Source organism: Leiobunum rupestre, chromosome 3 (genome assembly GCF_980474605.1).
Source record: "Leiobunum rupestre chromosome 3, qqLeiRupe1.1.hap1, whole genome shotgun sequence".
Classification (NCBI taxonomy): Eukaryota; Metazoa; Arthropoda; class Arachnida; order Opiliones; family Sclerosomatidae; genus Leiobunum; species Leiobunum rupestre.
Genome location: NC_143386.1, coordinates 29,396,448 through 29,416,002, shown reverse-complemented (window position 1 = coordinate 29,416,002; position 19,555 = coordinate 29,396,448). Strand labels below are relative to the sequence as shown.

The 19,555-nt window shown below is 36.1% G+C and overlaps 2 protein-coding genes and 1 long non-coding RNA gene across 3 annotated transcripts; all 3 read left to right on the top strand.

The window, feature by feature from the left end:
• Positions 1–704: 704 nt before the first annotated feature.
• LOC149951404 (uncharacterized) lies at positions 705–3,074 on the top strand. The gene is made up of 2 exons (XM_090168035.1): positions 705–729; positions 802–3,074. Exon 2 carries the CDS (start codon positions 930–932, stop codon positions 2,811–2,813), a length of 1,884 nt encoding a protein of 627 aa, XP_090024161.1. The 5' UTR covers positions 705–729; positions 802–929; the 3' UTR covers positions 2,814–3,074.
• A 5,139-nt stretch (positions 3,075–8,213) lies between these two features.
• LOC149951403 (uncharacterized) lies at positions 8,214–9,357 on the top strand. The gene is made up of 4 exons (XR_016480000.1): positions 8,214–8,422; positions 8,558–8,757; positions 8,848–8,968; positions 9,144–9,357. It is a non-coding gene; the product is annotated as an uncharacterized LOC149951403 (long non-coding RNA).
• Positions 9,358–10,859: 1,502 nt separating this feature from the next.
• On the top strand, positions 10,860–14,777 carry LOC149951402 (uncharacterized). The gene is made up of 2 exons (XM_090168038.1): positions 10,860–10,973; positions 13,401–14,777. The coding sequence occupies exon 2, from the start codon at positions 13,550–13,552 to the stop codon at positions 14,534–14,536; it is 987 nt and encodes a 328-aa protein (XP_090024164.1). The 5' UTR covers positions 10,860–10,973; positions 13,401–13,549; the 3' UTR covers positions 14,537–14,777.
• Positions 14,778–19,555: the final 4,778 nt, after the last annotated feature.

Sequence of the window (19,555 nt, the reverse complement as noted above, 5' to 3'; positions counted from 1 at the left end):
TCCGTGCTTCTGTGGTAGAACGCTGACCTGTCGTGACGGAGGGCTTAGGTTCGATTCCCGCCCGATACTAACGCAAATTGAAAAATATTTATCCTACACACAATGACAACAAGAGGACTCTTTTGGAAAAGCTTTTCCCAAATTCCAAGAAACTGCGAACGCGGTAATTACACTTTGCCCCGAAAAAGCGTATGCGTTCGCAGCCCAGACAGACACGGTGATCGTAAAACTCCTCCTAGGGGTAAAAATTGAAACAAAAATTACTTTTAAATGTTTCAAAGTTTTTATAGATATAAAACGTCTAATAACAGTAAACATAATACAAAACATTTATAGTGTTACATTGTTAAACATTTTAATGCTAGTCTAGAGGTTAATTTCCTACTTTTGGATTTGAAACAATTACGCGAAAATGCCGTTTTATTGAAATTAGCAAACAATATTAGACTAATAAAGAAATTTTTCGAAAACCAGGCCTCGGTCATTTTCCGGAAAATTTTCCGACTTTCAACACTCCCTTTAAATTTAAATAAAGGGAAAAAAATCAACAACTGTGCGTTGTTTTCACACTGTAACCCATAAATAAAATTCCTTAAAAACGTATTTTCTACATTTCAGCTTAATCTACAACCGAGTACCACTCTATGTGAGTGGGTTATTCTCTGGAGAAAGCTTGTTATTGCTCATATGTTTTCCTTTATGAAGCATATTTTTTTCCGTTATTTGCCGGTAAATTTCCCAGGCATTTCCCTGATTGCTCTGTTGTTAGTCAACAATTTTTATTTTATTCGTCAATTTCAGAACGGGTGGCCGCCGAATCCATTTCGTGATTGCTAATCTTGGAATTTCATTTTGAAAGCAACGCTACAAACCCTCCCAATCGTTGCAAAAGAGACTTCGCGGAGAAATTAAAGTTTCAAACTGGCAAAATGAGCAGCCGAGAAGAGAAGAAACACAAGTGCACTGAGTGCATCTATGCCACGAACATAAAAGGAAATTTTATGGTTCACAAAAGAAAACATACTGGCGAGAAACCTTTTCAATGTGACCAATGTAAATACGCATTTGCACGAAAAACTGATTTGATTTCCCACAATAGAACGCATACGGGTGAAAAACCCTTTCAATGTGACCAATGTAATTACGCTACTGCACAAAAATCCTATTTGATTTATCACAAAAGAACTCACACGGGTGAAAAACCCTTTCAATGTGAACAATGTAGTTACGCATCTGCACGAAAATCCCATTTGATTTCTCACCAAAGAACTCACACGGGCGAAAAACCCTTTCAATGTGAACAATGTTGTTACGCATCTGCACGAAAATCCCATTTGATTTCTCACCAAAGAACTCATACGGTCGAAAAACCTTATCAATGTGACCAATGTAAATACGCATCTTCACGAAAATGCGATTTCATTTCCCACAAAAGAACTCACACGGGCGAAAAGCCCTTTCACTGTGACCAATGTAGTTACGCATCTTCACGAAAATCCGATTTCATTATCCACAATAGAACTCACACGGGCGAAAAGCCCTTTCAATGTGACCAATGTAGTTACGCATCTGCACAAAAAAACAATTTGATTTCCCACAAAAGAACTCATACGGGCAAAAAGCCCTTTCAATGTGACCAATGTAGTTACGCATCGGCACGAAAATCCAATTTCATTATCCACAAAAGAACTCACACGGGCGAAAAGCCCTTTCAATGTGACCAATGTAGTTACGCATCTGCACGAAAATCCGATTTCATTATCCACAAAAGAACTCACACGGGCAAAAAGACCTTTCAATGTGACCAATGTAGTTACGCATCGGCACGAAAATACAATTTCATTATCCACAAAAGAACTCACACGGGCGAAAAGCCCTTTCAATGTGACCAATGTAGTTACGCATCTGCACGAAAATCCGATTTCATTATCCACAAAAGAACTCACACGGGCGAAAAGCCCTTTCAATGTGACCAATGTAGTTACGCATCTTCCCGAAAATCCGTTTTCATTTTCCACAATAGAACTCACACGGGCGAAAAGCCCTTTCAATGTAACCAATGTAGTTACGCATCTGCACAAAAAAACAATTTGATTTCCCACAAAAGAACTCATACGGGCAAAAAGCCCTTTCAATGTGACCAATGTAGTTACGCATCGGCACGAAAATCCGATTTCATTATCCACAAAAGAACTCACACGGGCGAAAAGCCCTTTCAATCTGACCAATGTTGTTACGCATCTTCACGAAAATCCGATTTCATTATCCACAAAAGAACTCACACGGGCGAAAAGCCCTTTCAATGTGACCAATGTAGTTACGCATCTGCACGAAAATCCCATTTGATTGCCCACAAAAGAACTCACTTGAGAGAGGAACCATCTGGATGTACCGAGCACGGATACCGGGCCAGATACCGGATAAATTTTATTCACTACGAAAATTCGCGTCACGCTCAGAGGGCAAGGTCACACAAGTGCCCAATTAACAACCAGAACCTCACCACGAAAATAAACCTCCTAGATCACCCTCTCTCTGAAAACCAATCTTCACAACCACTGCTGATCAAGAGCCTGTGCCATCAATGGAGAGTTAGGTCTTGCTCGGTGCAGCTACAACGCCTCACAAATGAACAGTTTCAATCTAGCACCGAAAACACCGACCACGCACACGTCGTACAACCCAAAGTTCCCGACCCTGACGCGTACCCAACCGTGACCCTACCCGTTAAAAAAGAAGTGGTCCTGGGCACTGAATGTCTCTCAGTCGATGTCAGCACCATCAAAGAAGAGCCTATTTATGACTTCATGTAGATTGTGGCTGTTCCGTCAGTCGAGAAACTAGAAGAGTTGGGATATCGGCCAAGTGAGGATAACAACCAGGGTATCTCAAAGGTTGAATGAGGTTCTGAAGAACAAACGTCTGAAATTTAGAATCCAACTTACGAAACACGTGGTTTTTCTGCAATTTTAATATCGTATTTTTTTTTGTTCCCAACTAGTTAAGACATATTCCAACACGTTTTGGCTTTTTTTGATTTTTTTCAGACATGGTTTATAAATTGAACGAAATTGCTTCCTTTTTTTCTTTGTTAAGTATTCAGTTTTATTTTGAACCAAATGAAAGAGTTTTCCTTCTGATCGGTCCTTTAAGAACTTAATTCTTGTTTTTGAAGACTACATTTTAAAAGCGGTTCTAACGAATTAAACCTCCCAATTTAGAATAAAACTTACGAATGTTTCACACGTCGCTCTCCTGACTGCTGTGTTTTCATTTCCATTGAAGACTTAAGACACAGACAATAAGAACAAAATCAGAGTATACAATATCTTAAACTATAGAAAAGTATTGATTAAAAACATCTTTTAAATCAAAACGATAATTATATCGCCACCAAATTGTCTAATACGGGTACTTGATCCAAAGACTTGTAAACAACAGTTGTTTTGTAATGGCAAATTAATTAATAAATGCTTTAAAAAACCTATCCTCAGGCCACATAGGAATAAAATATTATTACAATAGAATCCAACGAAACAGTGAAAGGAATTCACCTAATCACTAAAAATAGATTTCGACCTGAAGACTCGAGCGTGAAAATTCATTGCAAATTATCCTGAAAATGCCCTAGTTTTCGCAACGTTTTTAACCCCCTATATTTGCCACCTATCGTTCAATATGACATACGGCCCTCGAATAATTTGAGTTTTTATTATTATTTTATACTTAATTAAATAATTTTCTATCGAGTGTGCCTTTCGAGTCAGAAAACAAACATTTTCTTAAAGAATCCTTAACATTACTCGGACTTCATTTACAGTTAAAGATTTGAAAGATAATTTTAAAAGTAAGAACTTTTATTTATTAACTTTTTATTTTAATTTAATTTATCCCTGCTTACTTAACGCGTGCACGGAGTTAAGCTGTTTATACAAGATTACAATAATAATAAATAGCTAGCGACTTTTAATGCCTTAAACAATGCGTTGGAGGGGGGAAAGGGGAATCGAACAACTCCAGTGGGGAGATCACTTGCAAACTCTACGCAGAAAGAGTGGTTCTGGGTTTTCCCTTAGTGCCACAATTTGGAATCGAACCCGGCTCCTTTGGCTGCGAGGCGAAAGGAGCCCAACTCTAGCCCCGTTACTCCAGCTAAGGAATGATAAGATATTTTCATGTAATGCGTTATTAAAAACAGTTTCTTTTGATAGTTTCGTTGTTATAGGATAATTTGTAAATTTCCCCCGGGAATTTCTTCGTCGATATTGAAAGTGAAAATTGCCCATTTCTAACTACCGGAAATGGCCGGAAGTGACGTCACAACCGTCTAACTGTAAAAATCGCGAAACATATAATTTTTTCGTGTCTCTTTTCAAGCCGAAATTTTCCTGAGTGGAAATTCATTTTAATTTACGTCTCTTAAAATAGCTTAAAAAGTTGCTTGCATTTTCAATAAATCAGTATGGTCAATTATTATTATTTCCCCAAAGATAATTTTAATAAATTATTTGATGAATGGATATTGAAATATAATTAATTATACACATTTTTTATATTTTCAATATTAATTTTAATTAAATTTAGTTTTTAAAACTTTTAGCTGAAAAAACCTTATACTCTTCTACTTGTGTTTACAGATTTTATTCCCAAAAGAAAAGTTCTGCAACTTTTTTCCTAACAGGCAAACCGGTTTCATATTTTAAAATTTTATAGTCTGATTATCTTTTTACCTGCTTTGAAATTTTTTATTTTTTAAAATAATTTGAGGTGTTTAAAATTTAATCTAGAAAACTCTTTCTTAAAATGCAGTGAGGGGTAAGTATGACAGTTAATCAATGTTAAATTTTGGTAAAATATTTTATGGTTTTTAAGACAACGTTTTATAATTTTCTTGATGTCAACTTACTAAAAAAGGAAAGGTTAAACTTTAGCTAGCTATATAAGCAACTGGGTACTTAAACTAATATTTTTTAGCTACTAAAAAATTAGCTTAATTAGGACACCATATTGGATGGTAAACAAGGTTACGTTAAAACTAAACTACCTGAAAAAATCTTATTTCAAGGACAATTGCTTAATATAGAATATTCAGGTCGTGAGAAGCCGCGGAATTGAAAAACCTGCGCAAATGGAAAACAGCCCCATTGGGAAACCGCGAAAATGGAAAATCTGCGCAAGTGGAAAACCACGCAAATGAAAAACCGCGCAAATGAAAAACCTGCACAAAGGATAAACCGTGCAAATGGAAAATATCTGCGCAAGTGGAAACCCGCGCTTACGGCAAAAGCGCAAATTAAAAACTGCGGAAATGGGATACTGCGCAAATGGAAAACCGCGAAATTGCATTTGCGGAAATGGGAACTGCGCTAATGGGAACTGCGCAATTGGCCCATTACCTCCGCACACATAGCGGAACATACCATCCCAAACTTACGACAAGAACAGGCTTTGGTACAGTTGGTAGCTTGGCATTTACAAAATATTAACCTAAGTATACTTTCTGGCGCGGGGGGAAGATCGCAATAAATCGGAACCAAGATAGAGTAGCTTAATTTCCAACCCCATTCTTCGGCCTTGAGTGTTTTAAATTTCCATTCTGGGGTCGGAAAGTAAACTCGATAAATATGTTGTTCTAAAGCAGATTCTGTTGGTGGAAGAGACGCAAGTTCAAAATTTCGGTTTAGTATCTGACTCGAGACCATTTTAGAGTGTATAAAACTAACATACTGAGTGAAAATATCTCCATAGGTAGATGGTCGTTGCCAAACAACTTTGTGTAGTAAAAATCCTCCGTCGACAACAATAGCCATATTTTGCGGTAGAGATTTTCTGGGTTCAACAACTTTATCTAATTCCTTGAGTAGATTTGATTTCGTTGCTTTTCGTAGTTAACCGTCAACGAACAAAGACGGCGGATAAGAAGCGAGTTCGTACTCAAAACAGTGCTCTAGTTCTTCAGCAGTCTTGTTTGTACAAATTATCCGATTAAAAAGTTGAATAGGATTGATAGGAATGTCTTCGTTGTTTATTCAAATACTCTTCTTGTTGACAAAGGCGAGTGTTTTCACTTTGTCATTACGTTTAACTTTTACGCCTTTCATTTTCTTACCGACGGCGTTAATGACTAATGCATTTCCTATTTCTTGAGCTCTCTCACAGTTAATATTTTTATCACCTACTTTTCCATTTACTAGCGAAATAAGATCTTCTCCGATTTCGGATCTCGCGCACGTCTGGAGTCTCGGAGTTCAACGTGCTGTTCACCGCTTACAGTATGAATATTGGCGAAAGTTTCTATTGCGTTAGCAATAGCAGTGCAAAATGGCATTGTAGAAATCCACTTTGCCAGATAACTATCAGTCATCCCCCTTCCGTGTATAAGGCCACCATAGATCTTCATGGCACACATTAGGTCTTGCTCAATTACCATGTCTGTCCAATTACCTGACCAATATTTATCAGTTCGCCGAATCGCAAAGTACCCATTCTGAGTAAAATTGTTAAAATCTTCAAGAGTCATGATTTTCTCAAGTTTTTTCATTTGATTTAAGTATAACCAAGACGATTTTGCTTAATTGAGGTGCCCACTAGCGAAGAAAAATGGTAGCATTTTGTTGTAACAGTGAAGGCGTAGAGCCCATAGTCCACATCTTTCGGCCTTAAATGAACAACTTGACTGTTTCAACCATCATCCAGTACACTACCCATAGCTTTGAGGTGCGACTTCTATCCCCTAGTTTTAATTGAGTTGAAAAAAAATAATCGTGCAATTTTTCTAGGGGCTTTCTTATCAGATTTGTTGCAGTTGGATCTTTGTAAATCAACTCAATCTCACTAAAATCAACTTGACTCGTATCCATTTCCTTGAAAATTTACGAAGTTAGCGCTTGTTGCGTAAGAAGGTGAGCCCTTAGTGAGCGAGAATAGGCATGGCCATTTATCATATGCGGTACGGAATTCTTAGCTTACACTGTCTCCCAAAGTTCTTCGATTCCGCTTCCACTCATAATATAACCGATGGAACCTAAATAAGACATCAAAGTGTGAAATCCGCCTAATCGGATGGATACTTTGCTAACCGGATCTTCGACACCAACCGATTCAACCATCTCTACGGCTTTCAAAAATAAAGGCTGGTCAAACGTCACTACGCAGTGTTGCTGATTATGATTTTCAGAAGTTTTTTTTGCAAATTGAAGTGCCGTGTAAATTGTGCTTAGGTTTCCAGGGTCTAAATTTATAAAGGGAACAGCCATAATTTTACTTTTTACATGATTGTAGTTAGAAACATGAACCGACATATAGCCGTTCCAGGATACGGTCGTAGTATTTGTTAGAATACGACCGGAAAGCCAAAGGAAGTTTAAGAGACTTAGGGCCCGTTCCAGAGACGAAAAATTCTCGTTAACTAACGAAAAAGGGGGCGTGTCTTGTTAATTAACGAAACTTTTTCAAAAACGCGTTCCAGAGAAATTTGAACGAGACAAAAAGTTTTGTTTTTCAACGAGAGCTAGACGAGAGCTCCGGAGCTCTCGTTTACGCGTTCGGAGGCGAAAATAGTGAAAAAATGGCGGCGGAGTTTCTTCGAGCTAACATGATAAAACAAGGTGTAAACAATATTGAAACAGATGTCCCGCTGAAAATAATGTATCGCGAGTGACCCAATACTATGAATTGAATATAAAAAAAGGATTTTTGGCACTACCAATCAAACATTTACCTGAAACCGCGTTTATTGAGCTACAAATGGGAATGGCCAAGGCCCGAATTGAAGACACCCCATAGATTAGATTTTGCTACGCAGGTAAGAATTCGTTTATCATTATTTTTATTTAATATCAAAACGAAAAGAAGAAAGAAAGATCTTTTCGTTTTGATATATTTAAAATGTGACTCTGGGAGCAATTGTATTATAAAATAATCTTATTATAGATCATCATAATCATCTGCTGCATTTGTTTTGGAAAGACGGAAAATTGTTATCGACACAAAACTGTCAAGTTGAGTGTTTGTCGAATCATTCACAACATCTGTCAAATTCTTTTTTGTACACATTATATAAATAAAAAGTATTTCAATTCTTAAAATAGAAGTATTTATTTATTATTGTAGCTATCATTTAAAGAGAATGGGGAACACATCTCCCTTTTGACCTGATACCCAATGATAAAAACTGCCTAATATACTGAATGAAATGTTTATTGAGCCCCTAACTACTTTTATGGGTAAAAAATTACCGGAAGGTGATAACCACCTTTGAAAAATATCCAAATGAAATTCAAATCTACCGCCAAACTGATATTAAGTGAAAAAACCTGCTTGAAGATGGAGACAGCTCCGTTGGACGATGGGTCAGCTGACAACAATAAAGAAATAAGTTTCATTGTCGTGGGAAGTGTTACATCTGAAAGCTAGAGAAAAGGTAATAAGTAATATTCATTAAATTAATTTAAAAGTAGTAGACATACTGCTGGTAAATGTAATTATGTTTCAGGGTTATTAATTATTCGTTCATAAGGTGAGGTCACTGAAATAAAATTTTCAATTTCCTTTTCAGCCCGAACAAAAGAGTTGAGTATGGTAACCAGAATTTTATTGGTATTGTACAAATGACTGGAAAAGGAGAGAGAAAATTGCGCATTTCGTTTAGAATAATTTCCTAAAACCCATTCAATCGTTCTTGATTATTTACTACAGACAGAGCAACGTGGTCTAATGTTTCAGCACTGCTAGCAGCAATAGGTTCGGAGGGCACAGGTATGATGTTTTTTATAGCTTCTTTTGTCACCTTTAACAGGTATACCAAATTATTACTTATATCTTAATTAATGTCAATCTATTTTTCAGAGAATGTAGGAAAAGAGCAACGTTAACAATACATTTCCTTAACCATTGGCCTAGGCGGATTTGGAAGTGGGTTTTCAGCCCTTGCGTCTATTTAAAAAATGTAACTGAGCTATATCTGCTAGTAAGTAATACATCTAAACTGAGCGTTTCTAAATATACCCATTTTATTGACAATATCTTGCATTGTCAATCTTTGTTGCCGTTGTTTTGTCATCAATATTGAAATCCTAATTAATTTTCAATTAAATAATGATATCCTCTACTTAATAGAAATATTTTACCACGTCTCTTTGCAGCCAAATTAAGGGGAGCATTACCGACCTCGCTCGGAGGAGTACTCATAGGAGTAATGTGAAAACGCCCCGTACTTGGCGTACCAATAAAAAAAACACTCGTTCTCGCTGGTGGTATGTGAAACTGCTAGCGCTTGTAGAAGGTACGGGGCTTTATTTATATTGTTTCAAATTGTAATGTATATTTAACAATTCAAATTTTATATTTAAAGTAAATAAAGAGTTTAATGTACTTTTTTCTTCATTGCTGTACTACCAATGCGATTTTCAACACCTGCTATACCACGAATCATAGTTTCGCCAATTAGTTTCACCACTCTATTCTCAAGTGGTGTCAGCTAACCTCCAGTTGATTTTCTGATCATTATGATATCTTGGGCCAGTGTCTTTACGATGATTTTTGAGAAAGACCATTTTGTTCTAATTTGTAGGCGAGTTCTTTTTGTCCCCTTACCAACGGCTGACACTTCTTTTGCCATCTCTTTCCACGCTTTTACTATGTTTTTGTAGGCTTTCACTACTCCCATAACTTTTTTGACCAAACCCATACTAGCTTAAAGCCCAGCAACAATTGCTTCCTTTTGCCTTTCATTCAACCTGAGTTAAACTTCGCCCTTAGCTCTGCTTCTTTGCTAACCCCATTTATAAATAAATAAATAAATGCAAATATTATATAAAAACAAATGTAAATAACCACCAAAAATTAGAAATTTATAAATAAAATTTAATAAATATAATGAAATAACTGATAAATAGCCACTGTTTACAAGAAAGAAATCACAGACAACGCTAAGGCTTAAATGAGCGATTGAAGTGACCCGCTTACCGCCGATATTTTCCGGCGTTATTATTGGCTCCGGACGGGGGCGGAGCTTATTAAAAAAAAAGGCGAAATAACGAAAGCGGGAGTTTACGAAGTCTTATTAAAATGACTCTGGAACGCGTTTTTATAACTCTAGTCTAGGTCTCGGTAAATCGGTTTCGTTAAATCGCGAGTCTTGTTTTTAAACGAGACTTTTGAAAACGTCTCTGGAACGGGCCCTTAGTTTGACGGTGTCATAATTAAGAAAATTAAAGGCGAAATACGCGAAACAGAGTTAACTCCTTTATTCTTTGGTTATATTAATTAATTCATAACTTATCCCCTATAAGAGGTACAGGTCTATACTTTGTGTCTTTCGATAGATCGTGCAGTCTACTTTAAAGTACGTAAATGTAAATTAGTTTGACCGTGTCATAATTAAGAAAATTAAAGTCGAAATAGAGATAACTCATTTATTCCTTGGTAGTGTCTCCACCGTTATAATGTTTATTTCTATAGAAGGTATCTTTAGATAGATCGTTAATTGTAGTATTATTTCCGTAATTTACAAATAGATTTGATATACTCACTCCAGGATTCGAAAAAATTCAAATGATTTTGTTCGCGCCTTTCTTCATCCGACTGGAACTGCACTGCCATCTATTTAAGTTTTTTTATTAAATTATCGATTATTCGCCCTTTTTTGGTCTGAAAGTAGTTTTTATATTTTAAATTATGTTAAGGTAATTCTGATTGGAAACGTGATTTTCTATTTCGTTTCTATTGTGTAAGGACAATTTTAACCTAATATAGATTTAGCTTGGTCTAAAAGTATTTTTAGCCACTTCGAGTACCCTACTGTATTATATATATTACTTTTCCGACAATTGGAGATTTTGCCGAATTGAGTCAATTGACTCTGGTACCTGACGGCTGTGAAAATATTCAAGTTACTCCACAAAATATGTGTTCGTAATTCATAAAAGAAATACCTGCTCTACTTTAAAATATTCCATAATAAATTAATAAAGGTAAGCGTTATATTTTTCATTAATTTTGTTCTATTATGAGGATGCATATAATCATTATTAGATACGATTCAAATCATTTGAATATATTGACCTAAGCCTCGGTCAGTAAAAAGTCCTTTCTTTAAAAATTCCACACGTTTCCGATAAAACTGGTGCACCTAAACCACTATGGAACCTAATTCCTTTATTCATATGAACTGAACTATGAAAACAAAGTAACTTATTGTCACAAAACAGATAAATTAACTGCCAAAATATCGATTAACCATAAAAATTGCGGTTAACTGTTTATTTATAGAAATTATCCACGGATAGAAAGGGATTTAACATGCAAAAATATGTTTATTTTTCGGATAATCGTCGGTTTTGGATAAAAAAGATAGAAGTGATTAATCTTTATCCTAACGCCGAGCTCTATTCACACCCAAAGATAATTTCTCAAGTTTTTTAACACCAGTCAATGTGCCAGTATTCTGAAATTTGGAAAGATAGTTTTTACGGTGCAGTAGAGTACCGATGAAACGGAATTAATCTTTGGGCGTAACTATGTCGTAAATCATTAGAAATGGCTTTTGAATAGATATGTTAATGGTTAAATTAATCAAGTTGGCAAGCTTGCTAATATACAATTCTTCTCGGAAGAGTTTGTCCTTGGGCGTATTAACTACTGGACACGCATTCAACGATATTTCGCCATATTTAACGCGTCCTCCAAAAAATATAATCCCGATTTTATCCCAACCAGTAAAATATTTTTATTTTAATTATAATAAATATTATAATCTTTTGTCTTAAACAAATTTCCAATATAAATATAACTTTGGTCAAGCAGCAAAATGACAAATAGAAAGTACAAATTTTAAAATTATTAGAACGCTCACGAAACATGAAATATATACGTGCGGGAAAGTATTTTAAAGACCAAAACCAACCGATTGTATTATAAGTTTTAAACAATCAAATTTATATGGAAAACAAAAGTTAAAGCGAAAACCAAAACTATAAATAAAAGCACTTATAAAAACTGCGTGGACTCATGACGACAAACCAACGAAGCTGGTAAAAATCAAAGCAAATAAAAAATCGTCGACATGAATTCTCCCCCACATTATCAACACTTTCGATAGGCGAAACAAAACAATAAAAACAACCAAAAGGAAAATATAATAATAACCCAACCAAGTAACAAGGAATTTAGAAAAAGTCAATCTAAATACCCACAGTAATAAAGATTGTGTTAGCAGAAATATGCAATAAAAAAGTACATATTAATAACCCAATCAAACAACAAGTTAATTTAAATGCTTAGAAATCCAGAAAAAAGTCAATCCATATATGGATTTGAAAATAGTAATAGAAAAAAACAAAAATCACATTACCGTTAACAATTCCCGGCTTATAACGCCCACAAAAAACCCTCAACTAAATATTGAAGGTTAAACAACAGCACATATCTCAAAATAACTAAAACCAACGTAACAACAAAATCAAAATGTATCACACATTTAAAGCCGTTAAGAAAACACGTAAAATAAATTAATTATGAAGTTACGAGTAAAGTAAGCAAAACGAAACAAGTTGGCAAGCCAAAATATACCTCTCCTCGGAAAGTTTCATCCGTGGTTCTGTGGTAGAACGCTGACCTGTCGTGACAGAGGGCTTAGGTTCGATTACCACCCGATACTTTCGCAAATTGAAAAAAAAATATCCTACACCCAATGACAGAAAAGCTTTTCCCTAATTCCAAGAAACGGCGAACGCAGTGATTACACTTTGCCCCGAAAATGCGTACGCGTTCGCAGCACAAACTGACACGGTGATTGTAAAACTCCTCCTAGGGGTTAAAATTGAAACAAAAATTACTTTTAAATGTTTCAAAGTTTTTATAGATATAAAACGTCCAATAACAGTAAACATAATACAAAACATTTATAGTGTTACATTGTTAATCAGTTTAATGCTAGTCTAGAGGTTAATTTTCTACTTATGGATTTGAAACAATTACGCGAAAATGCCGTTTTATTGAAATTTGCAAACAATATTAGACTAATCATGGAATTAAATTTAGTTTTTAGTTTTTACGGAAAAATAAGGAATTTTTTTGGAAACCTGGCCTCGGTCATTTTCTGGAAAATGTTCCGACTTTCAACACTCCGTTTAAATTTAAATAACGGGAAAAAAATCAACAACTTTTGTTTTCACACGGTTACTCATAAATAATATTCCTTAAAAACGTATTTTCTACATTTCAGCTTAATCTACAACCGAGTACCACTCTATGTGAGTGGGTTACTCTATGGAGAAAGCTTGTTTTTTCTCATATGTTTTCCTTTATTTATTTTCTGTTATTTTCCCTTAAATTTCCGAGGCATATTCCTGGTTCCTCTGATGTTAGTCAATAATTTTTATTTCATTCGTCAATTTCAGAACGGGTGGCCGCCGAATCCATTTCGTGATTGCTAATCTTGGAATTTCATTTTGAAAGCAACACTACCAATCCTTCCAATCGTAGCAGCGAGACAGATTCGTCAAACAAAAGAGACTTCGCGGAGAACTTAAAGTTTCAAACTGGCAAAATGAGCAGCCGAGAAGAGAACAAACACAATTGCACTGAGTGCATCTATGCCACGAACATAAAGAGCCATTTCAGTTATCACAAAAGAAAACATACAGGCGAAAAACCTTTTCAATGTGACCAATGTAAATACGCATTTACACGAAAACCCAATTTGATTTCCCACAAAAGAACGCATACGGGTGAAAAACCCTATCAATGTGACCAATGTAAATACGCATCTTCACGAAAATGCGATTTCATTTCCCACAAAAGAACTCACACGTGCGAAAAGACCTTTCAATGTGACCAATGTAAATACGCATTTACACGAAAATTCTATTTTATTATCCACAAAAGAACTCACACGGGCGAAAAGCCATTTCAATGTGACCAATGTAGTTACGCATCTGCACAAAAATCCGATTTGATTGCCCACAAAAGAACTCACTTGAGAGAGGAACCATCTGGATGTACCGAGCACGGATACCGGGCCAGATACCGGATAAATTTTATTCACTACGAAATTTCGCGTCACGCTCAGAGGGCAAGGTCACACAAGTGCCCAATTTACGACCAGAACCTTGCCACGAAAATAAACCTCCTAGATCACCCTCTCTCTGAAAACCAATCTTCACAACTACGGCTGATCAAGAGCCTGTGCCGTCAATGGGGAGTTAGGTCTTGTTCGGTGCAGCTACGACGCCTTACAAATGAACAGTTTCAATCTGGCACCGAAAACACCAACCACGCACACGTCGTACAACCCAAAATTCCCGACCCTGACGCGTACCCAACCGTGACCCTACCCGTTAAAAAGGAAGTGGTCCTTGGCACCGAAAGCCTCCCATTCGATGTCAGCGCCATCAAACTAGAGCCTATTTATGACTTTTTGGAGCTTGTGGGTGTTCCGTCAGTTGTCAAACTAGAAGAGTTGGGATATCGGCCAAATGGGGATAAAAACCAGGGTATCTCAAAGAACACGAACACTTTTGTTAAGGTCGAATGAGGTTCTGAAGAACAAACGTCTGAAATTAAGAATCCAACTTACGAAACACGTGGTTTTTCTGCAATTTTAATATCGTATTTGTTTTGTTCCCAACTAGTTAAGACATATTCCAACATGTACCGTCACCAGACACTTCTTTAATATCGAATCTTTAATTTCAATTGTTCCGACAAGTCGCACATGAGGATTTTTAGACCTTTTTTTCATTAATTTGCGTGGTTTCGCGCAAAATAAACAGTGTTGTTTAAATTGGAATTTCGGTACCACATTTCTAGTTGTTGATTTATCCGCCACATTTTTTTTCGATTCATCTATTCTTTTATTACTAACTGCAATATCTCGCTTTGAAATGTACTTCAAACGACATGACGCGTGAAGCGCGAGTGAGTTTGCTTCTTTACAATATTCAGAAATGGCTTCGAGTTTACCATCGTTTCGGGCAGCACTAGCAGATATAATAGTCTCCAGTCCCTTAGCTTTAACTGTTACAACATCTTTTTTGGAATCCTTTAAAGAACCATCGCAAATAATACACGCATCCATATTTGTTCGATCCTAAAACATAGCTAGTTTCCACAAAAGTAATTTTACAACTGTCTCGAGCATTGCCTCTATTAACTCTGTTGTTTTCAACCGATACTAATAATAAATTTGGCGAATTGAGTTTGCACTTTGCCCCCTGTCCGACCGTTTTCGTAACATCTACTCCTATACTTGGACCAGGGGGAAATAAAATGCCCTTTACCCGCGACAGTATTTAGCCAAAAATAACGATTCAGGCTTCATATTCCCAAGGGTGTGTTATCACCTACTCAGGTTCCCACACCGAAAATAACAACAACTTGAAATTGTTTTTTACTTTAAAAGTTATTTTTGAAAATTGATTCCTATCCCTTTAACATGAAAAAAACTAGTTTATACTCTATTGAGAACTTAAATTTTCGAAAAATCGATGAAAACGTAAAATTACGATTTGCTCTTTGGGTTGTAACTTTTATTATGCTTGGAGTATTTCGATGCGGTCTTTTTATTAGATGGCTAATGAATAGTAGCATCGAAATGCTAATTACTCTCCTATTACTAAACCTAGTCATTTCGCCGTAAAAAGCAAAAATCCAAGATGGCGGCCATTTTTGGGAAACTTCCACCCCCCCCCCCCCCGCCCCAACAATAGAAATTTTTTTCCGGTGAACAGCTCCATGGCTAGATGCCATTTCCGTTAAGACTTGATTGTCTCTAATTTTGTCCGAAGTTTGCCCTTTTTTAATTTAAATAGACTGTACAATAGGGGCAGACGTGGCAAGAGCTGGTCCCTGCGTTGGACGCCCTCGAAGTAATTTTCATCTTGCAAAATAACCCGGTAGGAGCGCTGCCTTTGCTACGACTCTGGGAAGACGACGGAATGAGTAGGTTTAAGCTAAGGATGTTAGAAAACCTACATAAGTGATTTATCGCTCGGCCAACCAATAATTGATGCTTACACCTGACGTTACCGGAAATGCATCGCTTCATAGCAAATCGCTCTGATTCGTCTACGTCTTGTTCGGAAACTAAGCTGAAAGGTTCAAAGCCTTCTGTGGAAAACTAAAACAGTACTTACGGTATATAATCATATCAAAAAGGTGCTTCGAATTTCCCCAAACTAATTGTAGACAGAGGTGGACAGAAATCGAGAGCACTCTTTTATAAAAATCATCTCGAAACGAGCGAGCACTTCAAATACGACGGTTCCGCGACTAAGAGAAATTGAGCAAGCTCAGGCTGTGAGCCGAATAGTTCTCTCAGTCAGTGATAGTTCACGGCGTGGTGAGCGAAATCGGCTGAATGATGCGTTAACCTGCTCAATTTTGAGCGCCAAATCCTCCTGCGGCAGGATAGTTCGTTCACTAGAAAGCGCTGACTGCGGGCAGAGCGAGATCGCGCCTAAAGAGGCAGTAGTTTTCTCACATTGAAATTGCTCATCTCGCTGAGCGACTGGATGATCTTGATTCCCGGAATTCGCTCACAGCGCGGTGATAATTAAAAAAAAAACATTATATTTCTAGGTCTATTTGCATATTCTACGAGTTTTTTTAATAAAGCAACTCAACTAAAAAAAATATTTTTTAAATTTGCTCACCGTGCTTTGAGCGAATTCCGGGAAACAGACTATCCTGCCGCTAGAGGACGCAGCGCTCAAAAATGAGCGGGCTAGCGCGTCGATGAGCCGATTGAATTTCAAAGAAAACCCTGCTAAAGTTTTTAATATTTTTGGTTTACGAGTTGTCTAAGTAAGTAACTTAATAGTGTCAAAGCTAATAATTTAGGAATGGCGGTAGTGTCTTTACGAAATATCGTCTGCTAGACCAGGAATCAAGTTATACGAGGACTGATCTGAACGAAAACACTTCTATTTGGATGAAACCGAATATTTGGCAAGATAAAAACAAACAACCTCGTCGAATTTATGAACGATGTCTAAAAATGATTCAAAACACAAAATACATCTTATAAACACGTCTAAATTAAATGAGAACAAGATGTAATTAAAATGACAGTAGGTGGTTTCTTCTCGCTTATTCCGGGATTTCGGAGTAGGGTAAGAAGAGTAACGCTATGACGTCATTATGCTCCGATTCTGTGGTGGCGAATAGTTTGAGTAGAAGAAAAAAAGTTTTCCAAAATGGCTGCCTGTGCCTTTTTTAGCAGATAAATTCTAGCCATCGGAAAAAAAATCCGATTTACTCCTTTACACTTCGTTTTCAGAATGAGTAAAAAGAGTAGCCCAAATACTCCGGAACAAGTGAATAAGTTATAAGGCGGAGTAATTCTCTTCCCCGGAACAGCCGAATAAATCGTTTAAGGGTAAAAAGAGTACACTTGTAGTCCGAGAACAGGCGAAAAGAAACCACCTATTAAACAACAAAATTTTTAAGTTTATATCCAAAATTGAGAAGTTTAATCCACCTTAACCAAATTCAACTGTGACAAAAGTATCCGGGGTCGTTGAGACACGCTGGTAATTATCCCTAGTTGGCCAGTATCTCAACTCTTCCAGTTTGACCCATGATGTCAGAAATGGGCTCTTTTTTAAAGCGCTGGTATCGACTGAGAGGCTTTCTAATTTGAAAGATTATTTTCTTAGGAACCACATTCCAAATGTCATCTTCTAGAACATGAATTGAGGAATACCATTTTATTTGATTCAAAATGAAGATTAATATTTTGCTAACTACGACAGGCAATTGAGCCCCACGAGTCCAAGCAAGGGTGATGGCCTCCGTTTCAGACTGATTCGTATTATTCCTCAAGCGGGGATTGGAGTCCATCTCCCACTGCTAATCTGGATGATGATTGAACTTGGATTTCAGCTAATCGAAGAATGAAAACCATGACTGATCGATCGTTGAACATGTTTGGGGAAGAGGATGTAATGACCATGCTTCGAGAAACTGAGAAGAACAGGAGATATTTTGCATTATTTGCTGATTAAGCAACTAAGAGATACAAACTGATTTCATCTAAAAATTCTTTTACAATTACAATAATTTTTTTCACTCAAAAGTCTCAAAGCTTGAAACCAGGATAAGTGTACACGATCAAACATTGACTTTTAAAGGTCATTCTGCTCAAAGGTATCTATGAAAAAGCTTGTCAAGAATATAAATGGGGCTTAGTGTAACATATCGCTGGAATTTTAGGCCAAAAATTTAAAGATCTACCTGAAGTTTGCCACTGAAATTACTCAATATTTTAGTGTATTTATATTTACTACTACATTTAATACTCTTAGGCCATAACAGACCTGATAGTTAGACCAAAGCAGGTGACAATTAGCGTGCCACCTTATTTCGAACATACAAGGCCCTTACCGGCTAAAGAACTGAGGGAAATTATAGAGAAACCCGATGGTGGTGATCAAAGTACATTCATGTTAATTATTCAACAAAATGTAAAGATGTGAGAATACTCCATTTTGGGGCGCCAGAACAAAACTGGAACAGTCTTAGTAGGAAAACTCAAAAAAATATCAAGAGGCCTACAAATTGGGTATGTTGAACCTAATTGTACAAGTACCAACCAACAAGCAGCGATCTATTCAAGTAGCGCTAGTAGTGGTTCAGGGACAGAAGACAGAAAAATCATGGAAGATGCACCAGTTAGTAAAGTAAAGCGCGTTTTGTTGAGATGAAGAATATTTCAGTTATAAATGTTAAATATTTTATTTTTGTAAAATTTTATGCAAATAAAAGATAAGGAATGGAAAAAAGCATGCACTTCAAGTTCTCTAAAAGTTACATTTCATAGAAAAATATTTTTCACTTTGGTTGATCAAATTTTGGCAGCTAGTCAAAATTTGTATGTCTAATGGAAATTCCGCGTGGAAATGTTATAAAAATGCTGATTTATTGCTTTACACAATTTTAAATCTTTTTAAAGTGTACAATTTTATAGAATAAATGGTTTAAATATTTTGAGAACCAAGTTGAATCAGCGCAAATTTTTGGTTAATTAACGTATTGCAGTCATCAGTCTTTAATGTCATCATGGCTACTTTCTAAACAACAAAGCTACAGCCACGAACAATTTCGAATATTCCAAAATAATTAAATAAGATAATGCAATGCTCAATGAAAAAATGTAACAGCATAAATTCAAATTTTACTAATTAATCTAAAGAATACCTGAAAAGGCTGGAAGGCATCAAATATATAAATAAAATAAAATTTTAATAAATGGAGTATATGAAATCGATGTACTAAATATTTTTTCTAATAGGGTCACCTTTTCAACTAATTAAAAATATAAAATTTAAGTAAATATAAAAAATGTAGCCTATACGTACGTGGAATTTTAACGCAACATAATTAAAAATCATACTAATCGTAAGCTCTCAGTACTTAGATAATCATATTTTATATACATCAATGTAAAATTATATTGCCATTTTGATTTTCGGATCTAAAAGCAACAGATAGGTGGCAGAGTGCTTCAATTATTTTAGTTCCCGCAGCGAGTACTTGATGGCGCTACGAAAGA